This window comes from Eulemur rufifrons, chromosome 7 (assembly GCF_041146395.1).
Source record: "Eulemur rufifrons isolate Redbay chromosome 7, OSU_ERuf_1, whole genome shotgun sequence".
Classification (NCBI taxonomy): Eukaryota; Metazoa; Chordata; class Mammalia; order Primates; family Lemuridae; genus Eulemur; species Eulemur rufifrons.
Genome location: NC_090989.1, coordinates 267,943,971 through 267,964,250, shown reverse-complemented (window position 1 = coordinate 267,964,250; position 20,280 = coordinate 267,943,971). Strand labels below are relative to the sequence as shown.

The 20,280-nt window shown below is 56.1% G+C and overlaps 2 protein-coding genes across 2 annotated transcripts in view; both read right to left on the bottom strand.

The window, feature by feature from the left end:
* Positions 1–953: 953 nt before the first annotated feature.
* LOC138388466 (alpha-1-acid glycoprotein 1-like) lies at positions 954–4,393 on the bottom strand. Its single transcript, XM_069476711.1, has 6 exons — positions 4,229–4,393; positions 3,731–3,873; positions 3,431–3,501; positions 2,542–2,649; positions 2,285–2,388; positions 954–1,156 (listed from the first exon to the last, which is right to left on the bottom strand). Exons 1-6 carry the CDS (start codon positions 4,340–4,342, stop codon positions 1,058–1,060), a joined length of 639 nt encoding a protein of 212 aa, XP_069332812.1. The 5' UTR covers positions 4,343–4,393; the 3' UTR covers positions 954–1,057.
* Positions 4,394–9,338: 4,945 nt separating this feature from the next.
* COL27A1 (collagen type XXVII alpha 1 chain) overlaps positions 9,339–20,280 on the bottom strand; it is a 136,910-nt gene continuing 125,968 nt past the window's right edge. The window contains exons 50-61 of the mRNA XM_069476710.1: positions 20,057–20,110; positions 19,519–19,581; positions 19,122–19,175; positions 18,926–18,961; positions 18,793–18,810; positions 18,526–18,561; positions 18,144–18,170; positions 16,186–16,251; positions 14,243–14,411; positions 13,127–13,236; positions 12,126–12,344; positions 9,339–11,295 (exon numbers count right to left, since the gene is read on the bottom strand). Of these exons, the coding sequence (XP_069332811.1) occupies positions 11,149–11,295; positions 12,126–12,344; positions 13,127–13,236; positions 14,243–14,411; positions 16,186–16,251; positions 18,144–18,170; positions 18,526–18,561; positions 18,793–18,810; positions 18,926–18,961; positions 19,122–19,175; positions 19,519–19,581; positions 20,057–20,110 (999 nt within the window). The 3' untranslated portion in view covers positions 9,339–11,148. The remainder of the gene's footprint in view (positions 11,296–12,125; positions 12,345–13,126; positions 13,237–14,242; positions 14,412–16,185; positions 16,252–18,143; positions 18,171–18,525; positions 18,562–18,792; positions 18,811–18,925; positions 18,962–19,121; positions 19,176–19,518; positions 19,582–20,056; positions 20,111–20,280) is intronic.

The window sequence follows — 20,280 nt, the reverse complement described above, 5'->3', positions numbered from 1 at the left end:
AAAAACGTACCCAAAGCCATCTGTTGTCTGTGGTGTGTGTCATTAACCTTTGATTACTAAAGTCAGGTTTGTGGGGTGGCCGGTTGGACGCCCGGCCAAGCCCTCCCCCCGGGGACCGGCTAGGTGCTCGGCCTGCCTCCCTCTGGTGACTTGGTTTCGGCACTTTTCCCCTCTGCCCATCTCAGAACCGTAACTCTCTTGAGTGGAGAGACCTGCAAGGAGGGGCTGACTGGACAAGCCCCTTTTTACTGAGGCCAGAGATGTTATGAGACACACAGCAAGTTCGTGTCCACAAAAGCACACGCCTGGACTCCCTTTCCAGTGCTCCTTTCAACAGCGAACGACACCTGCCGGACTTGGATCCCTGTGCAAAGCCCTCGGCATGTCCTGCTCCACACGGTCCTCCCCCAGCCCCCCAGACTCCCACCACGCCCCCATTTCACTGATCAGGAGAGTGAGGTTCCACTGGGCCCTCTGCCCACTCTGCTTCCGGACAGAGCCAGAGTTTGAACTCACATTTGCCTGACCCTAAAGTCCACGTTGTTTGGCACAGGTTTTGCTGTGTCTCTCCAACCCCTGTTTCTTCCTCACTTGGCTTTTTCTTCCATCCCCCCCACCTCCCTTCTCCCTGCCTACCACCCCTGGCTGTGTTTGTTAATATGTGACTTGATCGTACGTGTTGTGTTCAGGAGCAGCAGGCTGTAGCAAGCTCCTCATCTTTCTAGACTGGTTTGGATGCCCCTTCCAGGAAGCCTTCCCAGACTTCCCCACCCAGAAGGAACCTTCCCCATGCTGGGCCCCCACGGTACGTGGTGCCTGTCATCGTCCACCCAGGCACGTGTGCTGGGTATTACCGCAGGGGCTCTTCTTGCCCAGTGCCAGCCAGGCCTCAACTCAGCGCAGGCTTCAACGTGAACGAATGAATGAGCAAATGAACAACGATTAACACAACCTGACTATTCTAAATGCAGACGTTTTATTGATGCAAGTGGGGGGAAGAGCTGTGATACAAAGGGCGGGTTGGGTCCCCAAGGTCCTGACCCAAGGCCACATCCTCCTAGGACTCCTTTTCCTTCTCCCTCTCCTCCTCCTTCTTTCTCTCCTCCTCCTTCTTTCTCTCCTCCTCATGCTGCTTCTCCAGCGGCTCACACTGATCCTGGAAGATGGCGGGAGGGAGGGGAGCAGAGTGACTGGGAAAGGGCAGGGTCTTCTGCGGGGAGATGCACTCTGGCCTGTGGTACCAGCCCAACTGGGGCTCCAACCCTGGCTCTGCCACTTCCCAGCTGGGTGACCTTAGACAAATCATTTTCCTCTCTGAGCCTCAGCTTATACACCTCTAAAATGGGGGCTCGGACCCCTAAGACCAACTGGCATTTCCTGAGCCATTGTGACCTGCCATGCCCTTAGGCTGCAGCTCCCAGACCCCTCACCACCACCACCACTTTGCTGACGATGTCACTGAGGCTCAAGGCGCATGTGACCTGCCTGAGGCTCCACAGCCAGTGGAAGGGGGCGGTGGGCTGTGGGCCGCGAGCCGACACCCGAGGCTGTGTTCATAAGCCCTTTCCCAGGACCCTGCGGCTGGGGAGGGGGGCACAGTTGGCACCACCGGTGGTCATGGGAGATGACCTCAGGTGGCAAACGAATAGGGAGACATTTTTATTTTAATAGTTATGAAAATATTTCACGTATATCAAAAGAAAATTATAACCAGCTCATCAGCTCTGCGATTTTGCGGCTATTACGGCATAGGGCAACACCAAGGAAAGCCTTTCATTTAACACAGGTTTAAAGAAAAGTGTTAAGGAGATCATTATGCAGGTAATTCTCATTTATAGCAAAAATCGGGATGGTGGTCCTGGACTTGCACAGTTTGGATGACACCAAAACCCACAATACCTATTCCCGTTGCACGGGTATTAAAAATGAGTGGGGTAGGGATGAGTTAGTAGCCTGGGCTGTGGGAGGCATTTTTGGGTGGTGAGTCCCCGTGTCTCTCCTCCTGTCTGCAGCGCCTCCCCCAGCTCCTGCTGTTTCCCCCTGTTAGCCTTCCAGGGGCCCCCTGCAGTGTCCTCCCTGCTTCTGCAGGGACTTCTTCCTCCTGGGCTCTCGTCCACCACCCATGGGCCTCTGTGAAGCTCAGCTGTCGTGCGGCAGGTACTCAAAAGCAGGAGACCTGCCTTGCTGTGTGGCCTTGGCTGGCAGCTTTCCCTCTCTGAGCCTCTGGTATTGCCCAGGGCGGGATGATGGACAGGGCGGACACTGCCCAGTCTCTTGTGTTTACCTTTTTCCAATCGGTGTACATGACTTCAGACTTGGAAATGCCCACGCACGCGAGGGCCTCGTAGAACTCTTCCAGTTGCTCCTGGGTGGCCTCCGGCTTGTCAGCTACGGGGGGAGCAGGAGGCTGGGTGAGCAGGCTGCAGGGCCCCGGGCGAGACACCAGGGAGGGCTGGGGGGCTGGGGGACCAGCCCCAGGGGCGGGTGAACCCAGGGCAGGGACTGGGTGGGGCAGGAGCTTGGGGTGCCAAGGGTGCCTACTGTAGAAGGACATTCCCCGCTTCTGCTCATCTTCCGGGTAGAAGTCAAGTATGAAGGTCCTGGGGTCCTTGAGGAACAGCAGGTGACCAAAATTATCCCTTCCCAACTCTGGAGGAGAAAAGAGCCTCTGGGTGAGAACGGGGGATGGTACAAGGGTCCCCAGCTCATGGGTGAGGAAGTGTGGGGGGGCCCAGGGCCACACAGCGCCCGGCCCTGCAGTGCACCAGGCCGCACGCTGAGCCCTTTGGGTGTGTGGAATCGTAGGGGCCTCATGGGGCCTGTGCCTGGCAGGGCCTGTCTCCCCCTTTTACAGATGAGGGAAATGAGGCCCAGACAGGAGCCTCGGGGGCTGCAAGGTGGTGTTAGTTTAGTGCCATCAGCATTTGTGTGGCCCCCGCCATGTGCCATCTCTGCAGTGATGGTGGGGACATACGTGAAGTCACCACCTGCCCAGCACATGGGCTTCCACCCTTCGCTTCCAAAGGTTCTTAAAGAATGGTCGAGAGAAAGGCAGGTTTGGAGCCAGCCTTGGGTTTCCATTCTGGTTCTAATGTCCAGCTCTGCGACCTCAGGGAAACCACCTGAGGTCTCTGTTCTTCTGTTTGTCTGATTATTGCAACGTGCTCTTAGGATTGTTTGTAAATACTAAGTGGGTCAACTCAAGCAAAGCGCTTCGAACGGAGCCTGGCACATACTGAGAGCTCGAAAACTCAGGTGGTTATTACTGTGGTTATTGCAGCGTTCAGGCACCAGGACAGTGGAGATAGAAGTGAGTTTGTCCTGTATTCTCTGGGTCCAAAGCCTCAAGGTTTCAGTCCCAGACCCCCTCCTTCAGCTGACCCATCCCATTCCACATGGCAGACCCTCCTGCCAGAGGACCAGCTCTCACCGTGTCTGGAGAAGGTCCCATTCTCCCACTGGATACTCAGGTAGGTGAAGTTATAGATGCACTTGTCCTTGCTAAAGCCAGACAGAAGGTGGGAGAAAAACAGTAAGACGGTCAAGGACAAGTGGACCCCACCCATCACAGACCAGGGGCAAGAGTCGAGTGCAGATCAGAGTCAGCCCTCCCCATTCTGCAGCCGGGAGGGCCGAGGCCAGGAAGCGGGAGGGACTTGCTGGGGTCTTCCAGCCTCTAGGGTTAGAAGCCAGAAGCTGAGTGGGGCGAGCTGGAGTAGGGGGCTCTCACATGGTTTGGTACTCTCTGACTTCTATCACGCTCTCTGTCTTGTTGGGAGCAAAGTAAAAGAAGGCCGTCTGGATCTCCTCGGCTGCCTTCTTGTACACGGGGTCTCGAAAGGAGGAGGCGATGTAAAACCACTTGCCAGAGACCTGGGAAGACAGCAGGAGCAGGGGACAGGGGCTTGACGCTGAATCCTCCACAGTGAGCCAGGGCGAGACTCGGGCAGATCTCTCCCTCCACTTTTCAAATGGGGAGACTGAGACCCCCAGTGGGGATTGGACACGCAGGAGCCCACCCCGAGGATCAGGCATCCCCCTGGGTGGCCCCTCGGTGCCCAGCACAGAACTGTCCCCGTGCTGTGGGACTCTGCACGGAGGCATCTGAGTTTGGATGCAGAGGAAGGAGCAGAGCCAGGAGCCGGGGGCTGGCCCCAGTCCTCAGGGAGAGGAAAGCCCAGATGGGGGCGCAGCTGCCCTCGGGGACAGGGCTCGCCCGGGCACTCACCCGGTCCAGGGTGGCATTGGTGATGGGCCTGGCTGTCAGGTTGGCACACACCGGGCTCTGGGCGTCCAGTAGAGGCAAGAGGCTCAGGACTGCGAGGGCCCAAGGCAGTGCCATGCTGAGCAGAGGAGGCAGCTAGAGCCAGGCAGAGTTGGTGGCCGGAGGGCTCAGTGTCCTTTATAGCAGGCTGTGGGAGGCCACCCACAGAGCAAGTGTTTGCTTTGTGTCTGTGACACAATCCTGCCGGTGCTTGGGAAATACACAAAAAGTTCCCTCAAAGCCAGCTGTAGGTATAGCCCCCGAGTCCTGCTTCCTGACCTGGAGATGTTACAAAAGCCTAGTGTTTGGCTTGTTCAAGGCCAAGGTGGGTGTGGGGCTGGAGTGACATCAGTTAACGTATGTGAGTCTGTAGATTTCAACAGAGGGGCCGTCACCGGCCATCTGTCCTGTTTTCCTTCAACTCCCGTCCCACTGAGCACGGAGACTTCCGTGGGACCAGCCATAAGCCACGTGCTGCAGGCGCCTGAGGGAGCTCCCAGGCCAGCGTGGGATGCGTGGGGGCGCGGCGAGGGCAAATACAGATTCAGTTCCACCGAGTGTGGTAACAACTGCGTAAGAGCCAAAGTTCAGGGGGCCCCGGCCCAGCCCTGGAGGCAGGGACAGTTCCGAAATGGGGCATCCAAGCTGAGTGTCGGTCTCCGGTAAATGTCTTTCTTGAACAATCTCCTGGCCTCCAAAACAGGAAATGTTCTCCCCATTGTCCCTGACCCCTGCCATTGGGGCGCTTGCCTCTCTTTCCACCAATGCACCCCAATGCTGGGGCGTGCCCGGCACCCAGCGGACACTCGGTGAATACTGCGGAACGAAGGACACCACTGCCCGTTTGCGTTTCTCTCTGACGGGGCAGGTCTCTGCCCACGGGAATACCTGCTTGCAACGAGTGTCATTATGCTATGCTTGCAGTTTTGTATTCTTAGCCATTTCGTATAATTTGAATAATTTTTCATGTCTCAGTGTAGGCTGTAGTTAAAAAATGTTGGGTGCTTAACTTTTCATTCGTTTACTGCAGTCTAACGTAAGCCTATCCCTTCTTTATCCCTGTAGCATTTTGTACGGTGATTTTTCCTCTGATGACGTGTCAGAGAGTGACCAAGTCGCCTTCTAAAAGCACGTGTCATGTGGGAAGTCTTGTACACTACTGTTCATGGCAGCATTACTCAAAATAGCTAAAACTAGAGACAATCTACACGCCCCGCAACAGGAAAATGGAAAACACGTGGTGGCATTTTCATAAAAAGGTGTGTTACTCAGCAATAAAAATAAATGAACTACTGAGACATATATTGTGGATGAATCTCAAAAACATTATGCTGAGCAAAGGAAGCCGGACACAATGGAGCACACGCTGTGCAATTCCACTGACATAAAGTTCTAGAACAGCCCAAACTAATCTCTAATTTTAAGAATCGGATCGGTGGTTGCCTGAGGCAAGGAGGGTATTTCTATGGCAGAGGGGCACGAGAGAACTTTCTGCAGCAGATGGCGATGTTCTGCGTCTTCATCGCGATGGTGGTTACGTACACATGTATGTATAAGTCATGAAAACTCGTTGAACTGTAAGCCTTTTAAAGTGTGTCCATTTTATTTTATTTATTCTACCTCAATAAAATGGATGTTTAAACCTTCCTCCCAAACAAAGAAAACAAAAACGTGAAAAATAAAAAAAACCCCAATACTTTCGAATGCGGTACCAATCTGGCAACGTGCAACAAGTGAGCCTCTTTCTCTACATCCTTGTCAGAACTGGAATCTTCCCCCTTCCTCTGTCTCTTCCTCCTTCCTCCCTTCCGCAGCTCATTTTGCTTTTTGCGTTGGCATTGCTCTAACTGGAGGCTTGCAACCATGACTGGAGTGGATCGGGAGGGTAGAGAGCGGCGGAGAGAGTGTCGTGTGCACACCCAGGAACCAGAAGGTCTGCGTGGCTGGAGCGTGTGCTTGGGTCGGAGCGTCCAGACTTGATGTGGGCAAGATTGGCGGGAGTCTGAGCCTGCAGGGCCTGGAAACCAGGCTGGCTGAGGAGTTTGCTGGACTCTAGAGATGTTGAAGAGAAATTTAAAGATTTGAAGTGGGATGGGGGTTGCATAATCAGGTTTGCTCTTCAGAAAGATCACTCCTCTGTCTGCGGGGCGAGAGTGGGGAGGACAGACCTGGGAGGCCAGTTGGAGGCTGGTGCAGTGGCCCAAGGGTGACATGATGGGGACAGAACTCCATCCAGAGATTTATAGGGTCCCACATCTCTCTCTCTCTCTCTCTCTCTCTCTCTCTCTCTCTCTGACACACGCGCACACACACAGTTTACTGAATAACATATAAGCACCTCTGCACCTCTGTCCTTCGGGATCTGGTGCCTGGTACTGGCACAGCGATCCACAGCCCTAAACAGTCTTTCACAACCGACACTGCTCAGGCCCCGGGGAAGCAGTTCTCTACACCTGGCTCCCTCCTGGAAACGCTGTCTCCAAATGTCCCGGTGGTTTGTGGGTGGGATGATGCTACCGGGTTCAGGGGGGATTTGAGCGAACTCGGGGGTAAAAGACAACTTAATTGACCTTCTAAGTCTTCCTTCTCAGCACAAATGCAATAAATTTTAAAGTTTTATTTCCCCAGTCATACTAAAAGTCCATTTTCTTGCAATGTGTGGTTGGAGAGGTCCTTCTGAGTTAGAGATAAGCAGTATTTGCAACAGTTGCGCATGGCTGCTGAGACACATCCTGCGATGCTAGATCATATTACTCTTACATGTGTGTAAAGGTAGATGAAACACACACACACACACACACACGCAGCGTGTATCTGATGCTTGACATTGCAACTAGAGGTTCAATGCCAGCCTTGTGAATGATTTTTAGTTGTAAAAACTTTGGGACAAGATTAATTAATTGAATTTCCAAAACTTAGGTTTAAAAAGTCAGCTTTCTTTAAGTACTTTTGATGTATAACTTTCGGGTACTTAGGCCAACAGTCTGGGCCTCCGTTGGTCACGTGCAGAATCCTGGGGGTGGGCTGCATGGGGGAGGGGGAGCAGGGCAAGCTGTGCCCTGTGCAGCCAAGTCTCGGAGTCGGCGGTTGCCTCTCCCGGGAAGGGGCAAGTGGTCCTCACCGTCCTCGCTGTCACCCAGGCTGCCCCTTGGGGGTCTCACCCTTCACCCTAGAGCCTATCCAAGTAATTCCTCCAAGTGCACCCAGCACCCCGCGACAGAGCACAGGTTTCTCCACCTTCTCACAGTTCAGGGATGCTTGAGTGCCCCTGCAGACTGAGGTTCCGGGAAGTCCCCCCTGGCCTGTCCCTCCACCTGGCCCTGGCACAATGTCAGCAGAAGTGTGGCAGGAACCAAAGAGACAGAGAAGCCCTCAGGGCAGTACAGCGTGGTGGCGAGCACCGTCTTGGCTTGGGTCTTGCTAGCTTTCTGCATCAAGGCCAGCGCCGAGCTCTGACGATGAACCTGTAACCTCCTCCCTCACAAACAGCCACAAAGAATGCACCGGCAGGGCAAATGGTCCTGGGCTGATGAAAGACCCAGAGAGAAGAATTATTTGCTCAAGTTCACATCCTGTTTTGTGATCTTGGGCAACTTACGTAACCTCTCTGGACTTCAGTTCCCTCATGGAAAGGCCGGGATTACAACGCTTTTCTCACTAGGCTGTGCCTCACACTCAGCACGGCACCTGGTTCCCGGTCAGTGCGCGAGAAACCGTAGGCATTATCATTCTGACTGGTGCTACTATTGGATTGAACCGCGTGAAACGTTTGGATGTCATGGGTCAGAAAACAGTTGGGAATCATTCCATTTCCTACAGTTCGCCCTACTATTATTGAGCAATAGCCCTCTCTGTGGCTGGAAAGCAGGGCAGGGCTATCATCCCCATTTTGCAGAGGGGGAAACTGAGGCCCAGAGGGAAAGAATGTCCGGCCCGCCCGGTCAGGAACGGGAACCCACACCCTACCTGCCTCCTCTTCTCGTTCTTCCGTCCCTCACTTTCTCAACACTGGGCTGCTGGTCATTGCGGGCTGTGACTGTCCACGGCCGGGGCTTGATCCATTGTGGACAGAGCAAACACAGGCCAGCCTGGGCTGTCCCCTGGAAGCAGGAGCCTGGGGAGTCCACCCTGGCTGTTTCCTGACAGTTGTGCAACGGGAGATTGGGAAATGCAGGCGCCACTGGTCCAGGGAGAGCTGCCTTCTGTCCCCAACAACTTCCTACCTGTCCCTGCTGGGAATGCGCCTGCCCGGCTCCGGAATCCTCACTGGCCAGGTCTCAAAGGCCCACCTGGGATTGGAGACCAGGCCAAGAGTTAGTGTCACCGTTCTGACTTGGCTCCTCTCGTCTTCCCCTCTGGCCCTTCTTGCTGCCTTTCTCGTTCCCTCCTACACAGATGCTGCTGATGGCTCCGGAGCTCTGACTACAGCACAGACAACTCTCCTGCGCTCCCAGCTCAGCCAGCTGCCTCCTGGGTGGCTCTGCTCCAGGGACCCATCGCAGTTCAAACCCAATGTGCCAACCCAAACCCCTTCTCTTCTGTGCAAACCTGTGGCTTGTCTTGTTCCCAGCCCAGCGCCCCAGCCCTCCACACCATCCCCTGCAGTGCCACATTGAACCCCTTGCTGTTCCCGAATGCACCGTGCCACTTTCCCTCTGGGCCTTAGCAGGTGCCGTTCCCTCTCTCCCCGATGCTCTTCCCCATCTGGCTAACTTCTACTTATTCTCTCTCAGCCTCAGTGTGGGGAGTGCGATGGTTAATTTTACGTATCAACTTGACTGAGCCACAAGCTGCCCAGATATGTGGCCAAACATTATTTTGGGTGTGTCTGTGAGGGCAGTTCTGGGTGAGATGAACAACTGGAAGGGCAGTCTGAGCAGAGCAGGTGGTCCTCCCTGATGTGGTGGGCCTCATCCAATCAGGCGAAGGCCCAAATAGAACAAAAAGCCTGAGCAGGAGTGAATTCCTTCTACCTCGGTTCCTTTGAGCTGAGATGTGGATCTTTTTTCTTCCTGTCCTTGGACTTGAAGCACACAGCCACAGACACATCATTCCATTGCCTCACTTTTAAATATTTATTTAAAATCCAGAAGGGAAAAGGAGAAAGGGAACCCACTGGGGTTTTAACACACTGACATGTGGACAGAGACATAAACGAGGACAGCAGAAAAACCCAAAACTGAGACAGAGGCCGGTGCAGACCGGCGGCAGTGGGGGGACCGAGCGCCGGGACGAGGCCCGAGCGGCTACAGACATGCACTTCCCCGGGCGTCCAGGCTGCGCGGCAGGTGGGGAATGCAGGAAGTGACCAGGCGGGAGGGTGGGCCAGAGTGAGGTATTAAATAATGAAAATCAAATCCAATTCCCCAACAGACACGACTTTAGGAGAGAAATACACAAATAGAGATTTTCACATAAATTTTCCCCTTCTATAAAAATAATTTCATCGTTAAAAATAACCTCAAAATCCAATTGGGACGTTGACTTGTTGGCTGATCTAGTACAATTCAGGTTACACTGAATGTCACCAATGTGTTGAACTCCGAGATCCCCATAATTATTCTTTCTCCTCAGCCCAAATTGACGCTTGGAGCTAGTGACAGTGGGTTTCTACAGACTCTAATGACACCGAGAAAGCAAGAACGATGACTGCATCTTGGAAGGTGGCGTCCCAGAAGCGGGAGCCTGGGGAGATGCCACGTGGCTTCGTGAGATGGTCTGACATTTACATTCCAACGCCAAGGCTAGCCCTGACCCATCGCTGCTCTTGCCATTGGTTTCTTCATGGTCAAGGCTTCACCCAGGACCTTTCCAGAGCATGCCTTCCAGGGCAAGCCCAACCTCCCTCCAGGACCGCGAACGGCCGAGCGAAATGATTCACGCCCAGGCCTCCGTGCTGCCCTGACAGGACAGACATTTCAAAGTCCATAAATTAAAAGGTAAATCTCTCTACTTCTGGTTTCTGGTAGGTTGACTTTTTTGTTTGTTTTTTTATTTTTTATTTTTTTCTTTTTCTTTTCTTTTTTTTTTTCATTTTTCTTTTCCTTTTTCTTCCTTAGCAGATTACCTGATAAGCACAAGGGTGACGCTAGGAAAATTCGAAAATTCCCCAAACTTTTGTCATTTGGAGGCGAGAGAGCAAGATGTGGATGATGTCTCACATCAAAAAGTTTCTTCAAAGTCTGTGGCAAAAACGGTAGCACCTTCAGAATCTTAAATAAGGGTTTTTTTTTTTTTTTCCTTAAAAACATCACATACACTACGAGACACTTGTGAGCACCAGCGATTTCACAGTGGGAGGTAGCGAAGGTGGGCACCCCCAGCCCCGAGGATCTCGCCGCGCCCCACCCCTGCTGCTCCTTCTCATCCTCGCTCCTCTTTCCCAGGTGAAGCAACAGTAGCACACCTTCTCTTTGTTTAAATAATATATATAAACTTCTGTCTTTCCTTCTCTCCTTTTTCATGTCTCCTTTCTAATATTGCACATCAAAAGCTCCCAGGCAGGGACCAGCTGACGAGACGCCCCCCTTCCCTCAAGTTGGCTGGAACGAGGGGCTCTTTGGGCAGGAAGCTGGGGAGGGAAGGGGGTGGCCGCAGAGCTGGCAGACAGGCCACGGGGCTCCGGCGGGTCGCAGGTCCAGCTTGCTCTGGCTGGCTCTTTGGTTGGTCTTGGGGCTCAGCTGGGATCCGGTGTTCCCAAGGACACCCTGTGCCCTGCTACCCCCCACCCACTTCTACCGGGCAGACAACAGCTGGGGTCCGCCCAAGGATCCTTGGGCAGGGGAGCTGCCTCTCCTGGAGCCACTGGCCCCTCGGTACCCTCCCCTTGCCCCCCCCTCCTCTTCCCTCCCCCACGAGGCCTAGAGGAGCCAGAAGGTCAGAGGTCAGAGGAAGCACGCAGGTCCAACTTCGAGGCGGTACTGCTTCCCTGATGAGGCAGGAGGAAGGTTGTCCACGCTGACGATGGGCAGTTGCTGGGGGTCTTGGGTCCGGAAGGTGAAGAGCGTCCGACGCCAGCGACCATCCTGGACCTGAGGGTAGAAGGGAAAGGGCGCACGTATGTCCAGTGTGGTTCTCGTCACCTATTGTGTGCATTTTCCCCATCGTTTCCTCACAATTCTTAGTGGCTACGTGGTATTTTGGTGTAGTCATGACCTACATTTGCACGTTCAGATTACTTCCAATTTTTGATTCTCTTACGTATTGCTGTAATGAACGTCGCTGTAGCTGAACCTTCGTGCACGGTTCTTAATTATTTCCCCAGAAAAAATTTTAGAAGTAGAATTGCTGTTTCAAAGAATAGGTACATGTCTAAGGTTTGGGATAGATACTGGATATAAACTGCTATCCAGGAAGCGTCTACCAATTTATTTTTTCCAACAGCTTCACGTGAGAGTGTTGGTTTCCCCACATCCTCACTAACACTGTGTATTATCAGTTTTGTTTAATCTTGTGAAACTGGTATTTTGCCTGTTGACAACTTTCTGTCTTCTCCTCCCCTGACAACCCACCCTATTCAGGGCGTTCGAAAATGACCAAAAATTTTAAGAGAAAAAATTAGCCTGACTAGGGAGGGGGCAGAGAGAAGACATAGATCCTCTTTTAAGCAGCTTTGCAAGTGAGTGCAATATCTTCCAGCCTGTGGAATTTTTACCAGCCAAGACCTTCTCTCAGAGGTTTCCCAGAGAAGAAAGAGATTAAAAAGAACTTTATAAAACTGTTATAATAAAATTAGTACACAAAGATAAAAAATATATCACGTATGGAACTGTTAGATAAAATCTTCTAATGAAAAGCAGTTTTTCCAAACAAGTTTTCCCGCGTGTCCCGGTGAGGGGCCTCGAGAGGCTCCAAAAGTCACCTTGCAGCCATCCACGGACACCTCCGGCCTGAACTGACCCCCAGCTTCAAAAATCTGCCCGTTCCAGGCCCGGAAGCGCACAGCCTGCCTGGCTGGAGTCTGCCCCGCGCCCTCCTGCCACACGGTCATGTTCAGGCAGTGAATGGTGATTTGCTGCGTCACCTCGGAGCTGAGCAGGTGCAGAAAGTTCATCTGGACGCGGCTGACGGCGAACTCGACCTGCGGGGATGACAGCGGCGAGGGGGCTCAGGCTGGGCCGCCTGCAGCTCTCAGAATTCCCTTCCTGGTGAGCATTTCCCACTGTGCTCCCAGACGTGTGCCCACTCGCAAGACAGGGAAATCGAGGTCTGTGTGACCCACAGTAACAAGGAAGGGCCTGCCTGACTCCAGAGCCGGAGTTCCGGGGGTCCTGATGTAATCTGACCCCTTCCTCATTGCATGGGTTGCCTTTGGGGCCGGGCTGGCATCCAGAGCCCCAGAGCGGAAGAGGGATCTTGCCCAAGATCGAGAGGCTCTTACAGTGCAGAAGAAATGAGCCACCATGCCCCACTGCCACCACCACCTTGGTTCGTCGTTGAGTTGCCCTGCGCCGCCTAAGATGCCCAGCCCAGGGACAGGCACATGGTGAGCAGGTATTGAACAAGCGTCAAATATCTGCACACACAACTCCGGGCAGCGTGTTCCAGATGAACATCGCTCTGTGATGATTCGGGGTTCTCCAAGCCAGGCCAGCTCAGCCAACTGCTCTGCTTTAGATAATAGAAAATTCTATTTGAAGAAAGACTCATTAACATCATACAACTCGAAAGGGTTTGGAAACTGCAGAGGAGTCCTCCTCATCCCCAATTTATAGGTAAGGAAACCGAGTCTCAGGAAAAGGAGGTGACGCTGCCAAGGCCATGCAGTAAGACAGGCAGGGCTCGGAACAGGACCTGGGTGGCCCAGGGCAGGGTGGGGGCAGAGAGGGTCAGCCCGGTGGGTGGTGAGGAGCAGGTGGGTACCTTGGAGGCCGAGATAGGCTTGAGGCACGTCTGTCCGCCATGCGTGAAGTTGCAGGAGACTTCGATGGTGTCGGAGGAGCAGCCTAGGTTGGGATCCACCCAGTAGGTACCTGCAGGCAGCGGGGGAGGTGGGGATACATCTTGGGGGGAGCCCAGGCCTTGGCTCTGCAGTGGGGCCTGCACCTTGTGACCCACTGAGCCCCAGCTGGGCATGACGTCGGGGTGAGTGGGTGGAAAGGGGGTCCCTCGAGCCCCACAGATGGCAGGAAACCTCTGGGCAGAGCTCACAGCTGGCAGAGCCCCTGGTAGGGGTCACACAGCTCAGCACTTGCCTAGGTTGCAACTGGGACGTGCCCATTTTACAGAGGAGACAACTGAGGTTAAGAGAGGCTGAGCACTTGCCCCAGGGACGGAGGGGTCATCTAGCCGAGTAGATTCTCCAAGGCCTCAGGCTCCTCCTAGGGCCTGCCAGGGGCAGGTGGGGTCAGTACTTCCACCCCCTCAGCCAGGCGCCGCTGCTCACGCCTGGCTTCCCCAGTGGGCTTCCCAGGGAGCCCGAGGCCCTGCAGCTGGAGGGTGGATAACCGGCCATCTACTAATAGTCCCAGCCGCCTGTGCAGGGGAGGCCAGGTGGCTCGGGGTGGGCCGCAGCTTGCTGGGCTCAGGTCTGCCTGCCTGCACGGCCCGTCCTCACAGTACCACCCCAGCTCGCAGACGAGAGAGGTGAGCGAGGCCAGGGCAGGCGGGGAAGCCCTGCTGTGCCGGGCCCCTGGGGGCTGGCACTCTGGGGGCCCTCGGGGGCTTTTTCTGCCAAAGCTCTTATCTCGCTGCACTCAAATGGTCACTCCGGCTTGTGGACCTGGGGACTCTGGAAGGGTGGGACCACTCCTGTGTGGTCCCCACTACACCCCCACCCCAGGAAGCACAAGGCTGGGCACAATGTGAGGCTCAGCAACCGTGTGTTGAATGAATAAACGACTACCCACATGTCTGTCTCCCTAGAGACAAAACCTTGGCCAAGAGAGACAGGAGAGAATCAAGAACTCCACCTTCCCTGGCTCCTCCTGGAACCCCCCAGGCCGGCCCCACCCACGGCCGGGCAGGAAGCCCCCTCACCGTCCGCCATCTTCTGCTCACAGTCCATCAGGTCCCTGCAGACCCGGGCGGGGTTCTCTTTGGTGCCCAGGGGCGTTTTAATGCTCTGGATGAGGTTGCTGAGGTAGTGTAAGGTTTTAAAGATCTCCCCTCCCTGGTCCAGCACCAGCCGGTCCGGATAGCTGTAGCCCTGCCGCGAGGAGAGGGGTGGCCATTGGCGCCAAGGTCCTGGGCTGCCTGAGGTCCCAGCAGCCCCAGCACCAGGCTCTCACTGCTTGGGAGATGTCGCTGAGGTCCCCGGGTCATGGCTGGGGGCAAATAAGAAACTGGGGGCCAGGGACGAGATGCGGGAGGTGGGGCTGCCACGATGGCCCAGAGGCTCGAGAAGAAGGCAGGGTCAGCCCACGTTCTCCGGTACAGGGCAGGCAGGGTCCCCGCAAGGCAGACGGGGGTGCACAGGATACTGGGGAGTGGCCCCAAATCCCTGTCCAGAAAGAGTCCTGGTGCAGAGAGGACTTGGGGGACACCCATTCCCACTGGGGGCTCCAGTGCGGCATCAGGAGATGGAACTGAGGCTGGCAGGCACGAGCCCTAGAGGGACGATTTCAGCTCGGAGAAGGAGCAGGTCCCTGCTATCGGGACGGGGGGCTTCTCAGAGTGCTAAGGAGTCAAGGCTTCACGGTCTCCCCGACCAGGCGGATTCCTCCTGCGTGACTTCGAGCCCCAGCCTCCAGAGCTACAAAGCAGAGCTAAGAAAACCTTGCTCTGGCGGAGGGTCGCAGAGGTGGTATGTGCGTGTGTATGTCAGAGACTGCAGCTGCTCACCCAATCTGTTTCTTCTCCTGCCCGGACGCACGGATGACACTCCCAGCCCCCTCTGCGCTCCAGCCAATGCAATGGGAGCAGAGCAACGCAAGCCCCATAATGGCCTGGCCCAAAACCCTCAGGCACGATCCTCCACGCTCTCTTCCCCTGGCGTGGGGTGACCTTGGGGCCACGTGTGGGAGAGGAAGAGGGTAGAGCCCCTGGCAGGCAGCCGAGCTCTCTCCTGAACAAGCCAATCAGTTTTATGTGCACAAGAAGTAAACTCCGACTCGACTGTACAGCCGGCGCAGGGGGGCCGGAAGGTGCGTAAACGGATCTCCTTTCACTAACAGTGCTAAGGGTCGTGGCAGGTCGGCGCCCACTTTGGATGTGGCACAACTGACCTCTAGATGCGGAAGGAAACACTCCCCTTCTCGCCTGCACTGTGTCTTGGGTGTCCCTGTCTTTCCACTGGCCTCCCTAGATAGAGGTTGAGGGGCTTCTCCCTGCTATCTTTCCCCCTACACTGTGAGCCTTCAGAAAGTCAAGCCTGGCACCCGGCATCTGCCTGCCCCAGCGTCCAGCACAGGGAACAGACAGAAACATTTGTAGGAGGCTTGAGCTGGGGGCAGTGAGTTCCCCATCACGGGAAGGAGGCAAGGCTGCAAAGGGGGCTGGCAACAGGAGCCGGACTAGAGGACACATGAGAGCCTTCTCAGCCTGGAGTCTTGGAGCTGGGTCGACCCCAGGCCAGGGTCTTAGCAGGGTCCCGTGGGCTGACGTGGGCTTCTTGCTCCTGGAACAGTGGGTGAATGCCGGGAAGCTGCTGCGGGCTCTGGGCCCGGGCGAACGTCTCTCCCTGACTCTGGCCAGCAAGAGCTCGGAGACCTGGGGGGCCTTTGGGGAAAGCTCAAGGGCTCAGGGCCTGTGGCTGGCCTTGCTCTGGCGCTGCTCTGCGTGCGCTGGCAGCGGGACCTTGGACTTGCTGCTGCCTGTGCTAAGCTTTAGTAAAAAGCCCCATCTGTGGCTGTGAGACGCCGCCCAGACCAGGGTTCTGGCACGCTCGGCGCAGGCCACATGGAGGGCAGTGACCACATGTGAACCACGATTTGTGTTTCTCCCAGAAAGCCACCCCCTGTGGGCCAAGCTGCGGGAGGTACCTCTGGTCTGAGTGCTCCATTGGTGTCCATCCACGTCTGGAAAGCTGCCCCAAGGTCATCTTGCTGCTGTGCAGGAAAAAGACAGGGTGTATGTCCTGCCCCCGCCCCCCCAAGGTCCCTCAGACCCACCAAGTGGGAGCCCCAGGGCCCGATCACCCCCTATCCCACCCCACCTTCCCTGCAAGGATCTCGGCCAAGTCACATGTCCTCGGCAGAACTCTCTGTCCTTCCTTCCCTTGCAGACAGAGTCAAAGCTGACCATGCTACTCCCTTCCTCCAGACACGTGCACAGCTCCCCATTGCCCTCAGGGTTAAGTTCAAGCTCCTCAACATGGTTTCAAGACCCAGTGTGAGGGCTGCACTCTCAAGCCTTGTCTTTCCTCTCCCCAAATGTGCTGTAGCACCCGACACACCGCAGTACTTCTAGGTCCCTAAATGCCACGCTCCAGCTAGCACGGGGCCTCTGCACCTGCTGCCCCCACTGCCTGGAAACGCTTCCCTCCCTCCCTGCCGTGCAGATGGCCATCTGGCCACCGCCTGGACCAGCAGTTTCCAACTTGGGGCAACGATGCCCCCTAGGGGACATCTGGGAGTATCTGAGACATTTTTGGTTGATCCAACTGGGGGACGGGCACTACTTGTGTCTCATGGTTGGAGGCCAGGGACCTTGCTAAGCATCCTAACACGCACAGGACAGTCACTTGCAGCAAACAATTATGCAAACAGGTTGAGAGGCCCGGCTGCTACCCACCCTACAGATGTCAGCTCTCCCGAGGTCCCTGTCCCCAGGCTGGGGGAGGTCCTTGTCTCTCTGTCTGCGGGCTGGGGAGGCCCCCGTCTCTCTGTCCCCAGACCCTGTGTTTCTCCTTTGCCCTGCACTGTACTGGCCCAATATACACTTGCACGCCCAATCAGAACACCGGGCTTGGCAGAAGTGTAGCTGCAGTCTTGCTGCGAACGCAACCAAAGCCCAGGCTTAGCGTTCAGACTCTTGCAGAGCCCCTCAGGGTCAAGGCCCAGCCCTGCCGTTAACTGCACAATCTGGGGCACGATGCTTAACCTCTCTTTGCCTCAGTTCCCTCATCTTGCAAATGGGCCTGGTGATAAAACTGTCTCACAGAACTGTTGAAGGGAACACATGAGTTAACACAGGGAAAGCACTTCTCGTGGGGTCTGGCATATAACAAGCACTCAATTGACAGCAGCTATTAATCAAAAAATTCAAAATCCTTCAATTTTCCATTTTTCCTGGATTTCTGCACTTTCCCCCGGCCATCTTTCTTATTGATGAGAAGGACAAGGGAAGGCTGCAGAGGAAGAGGCCAGGACTGTCCCTCCGTCTTTGAGGACAGTGCAGAGAGAGGGACAGTGAGAGCGGAATGAGAAGAGTGAAGATTCTGAGTGACGTGTGGCCCAAGGGCTCCTGCTCTGCTCAGTCTCTCGCCGTGGCCATGCCCTGGGACGCAGCTGGGGCCTGATTCCCACAGCCAACCAGCACCCAGTGCAGTGGTAAAATGCGGACAGACTTGTCACAGGGCTTGGGAGGGGCCCTGCTCTCAGACGGGGCCGTGGTCCCCACCAGGGAGGAAGGCAGGGGCCCCAATCTGCTCCCTTGCCCAACCCTCCTTGTTCTCAGAGTCTGAGATGCAGAGACCTCGGCAATCAGCCCATCTGTGTAGGGGACACAGCAGGACCGGGAACCCAGTGGCCAGAGCATCTTCCTGGGTTCATGGTCAGGGGCACATCCTGGATTTCCCGCCTCCTGGCCCAGGGCTCTTTCTGTTGCTTCAGGGTCCAGGGCTCCAGTACTAAGTGACAAAATGACACGGGCATCCCCGGGTGCCCTCTCTGGCTTAGGGTTCTAGCCACCAGGGCCAGAGAGGGACAACTTCCTCTCCCCACCTCCCGCCCCCTAGGCCTTACCCCGAGTAGGCAAAAGAGAATGTTCTCCAACTTACAAAGTGGATAGGACTCCCTGGAGGACCCTGCAAAAGAAGACGGGGGGTCAGTGTTTGACAGGGGGACCCTGGGCTGGAGTCCCAGAGCCTGCCAGATGATGGGGGAGGCTGTCAAAGGACAGCAGGGCCTGCCAAGCTGGTCCCTGCTCTCCTGAAGGCTTGGATGACACCCCCAGGGCTGGCCTACACACCCCCACTCCAGAGCCCGGCCCTCCGGGACTGGCCTACACTCTCCTAGAAGCCTGTGGGCTACAAGAAGTGTGTGAGTCCTGTGAGAGTCAGGGTTACGGCCTAGTTGGCCTGCAAGGCCTTGGGGCTCATCCAAAAGAACCCGCCCGCCTGCCCCAGGAGCCCAAGGTGCACCCAGCACTCAGTCACCTACCGGGGGGCCGGGCCGCCCTCTCGGGCCGGGAGGGCCCTGGAGGAAGAGAAGAAGAGTGAGGCCCTGGTCCACAAGGCCTTCCATCACCAGACCCCAGCACTCTCCAAGCAGACCGGGGACCCAGGGACAATGGTTCCCCTGGCACAGATGGGGACAGATGGGGGGGATGGAGGTCCAGCGGGAAAGGACACACCCGGGGACGTCAGCAGTCATGGGGAGGACAGCCAGGAGTGCCCGCCCTCCAGCCCCCCAGCCCAGCCCACTCACCCTCGGACCTTGCAATCCCTGGAGGGAGACAGAAGTGGGGAGACAGGATTAGGGGACCAGGCTGAGCCATGCCCACCCCAACAGCCCACCCCTTCCGCACCCCTGCAGCGCTGCCCCGGGCCCATGCACTCACCCAGTCCCCGCGGCTGCCTTTGTCACCCTTCGGACCCTGCAACAAACCACAGTCCAGTGAGATACGGCTCAGAGGGGAAGCGCCATTTCCCAGATGGGGAAACTGAGGCTCAGACTGGCCTTGGGTCACAGAGACAATCTGGAGCTGGGAAGGCAAAGGGACCCAGCAGTCTTCCTGCCCAGCCCCCTGCACGTACCGGGAGTCCGGAAGGTCCCAGGATTCCGAGGGGCCCGATGATGCCTTCTTTTCCCTAAAGGAGACAGAAAGGCTCATGTATCCTTGTTCCAGAGCCTGGGAACAGAGTCGCAGAGACAGCAGGGCGGATGGCAGCCTGAGTGTCGCTCGGGGGCGCAGGGGAGACCGCCTCATGCAGGGACCAGGCCACGCGTCTCCTGAGCCCTCCATCAAGAGTGGGGTGAAGTGAACAGGGGCAGAAGTGGGGAGGGACAGCGGCCCAGCGGCAGGGACCAATGAGCAAAGGTGTGCGGTAGGGAATGAGGACGGTGGGCAGAGGGCGCTCAAGAGTGGAGGAACAAGAGGAGGACAAGGACACGTGTCCAGGCAGCTGATGTCCCCGCAGGGAGGGGACTCACCATCAAGCCGGGAGGCCCCCGAGGGCCCTGGATGCCTTTGAAGCCGATGTCTCCAGGGGGGCCCTGCGGGAGGCAGAGGAAGGGCTGTGTGGGCAGCTGCCGGGGGAGGGTCCTAGCAGCTCCCTCACCCCCGGGGGCCAGCCACCCTCGCCCTCCCTGTCAAGAGAGGCCTCACCTGAGGGGCCCCAGGAGAACTAAGCCACGGTTATTTTAGCAGGTGCTAGCAGTGCTGTGTGCCTCTGGCCTTAGTATTTGCAACAATCCTCCAGTTATTATTGTCACTTTACAGATGAGGAAACCAAGGCTTAGAGAGACTAAGTGACTTGCCCGAGGCACAGAAGAGGTAAGTGGTGGAGCTGGGCCTGGAAGCCAGGTCTGCAGAAGTATGGGGGGTTGGAGGGCGAGGACTTTCATGCTCGAATCCAGCTGTGCTCCTGCCCACATGGTAAGTACTCAGTAAATGTTTGTTGAATGAATAAATGTATGAGTGGGTGATGGATGGGACCTCACAAGAAGAGTAGGGACTGCGAGTCTGTACCTTGGGTCCGAAGAGACCAGCCATTCCTGGGAAGCCCATCTCACCAGAGTCGCCCTGCGGGGAGAACAGGAAAAGAGGGGGCACGTGGGGTCAGGAGTAGGGTGCCAGCCAGTCGCCCAGGACCCCAGACCTGCCTCCTGCCCTCTCCAGGGACATCAGTGACTCCACTGAGAGGCGACCAGTCTAGACGGACTAGACACGGGTCAGCCTGGGCTCCAGGGAGC

Excerpts from the sequence above, each read along its gene's own strand:
- LOC138388466 (XM_069476711.1), bottom strand. The coding sequence starts at position 4,342 with ATGGCACTGCCTTGGGCCCTCGCAGTCCTGAGCCTCTTGCCTCTACTG. Across the intron at positions 2,389-2,541 it reads GCGGGGAATGTCCTTCTACA|CTGACAAGCCGGAGGCCACC; the intron begins GTAGGCACCCTT and ends CTCCCCCCGTAG. Across the intron at positions 1,157-2,284 it reads TGTACACCGATTGGAAAAAG|GATCAGTGTGAGCCGCTGGA; the intron begins GTAAACACAAGA and ends GCCATCTTCCAG.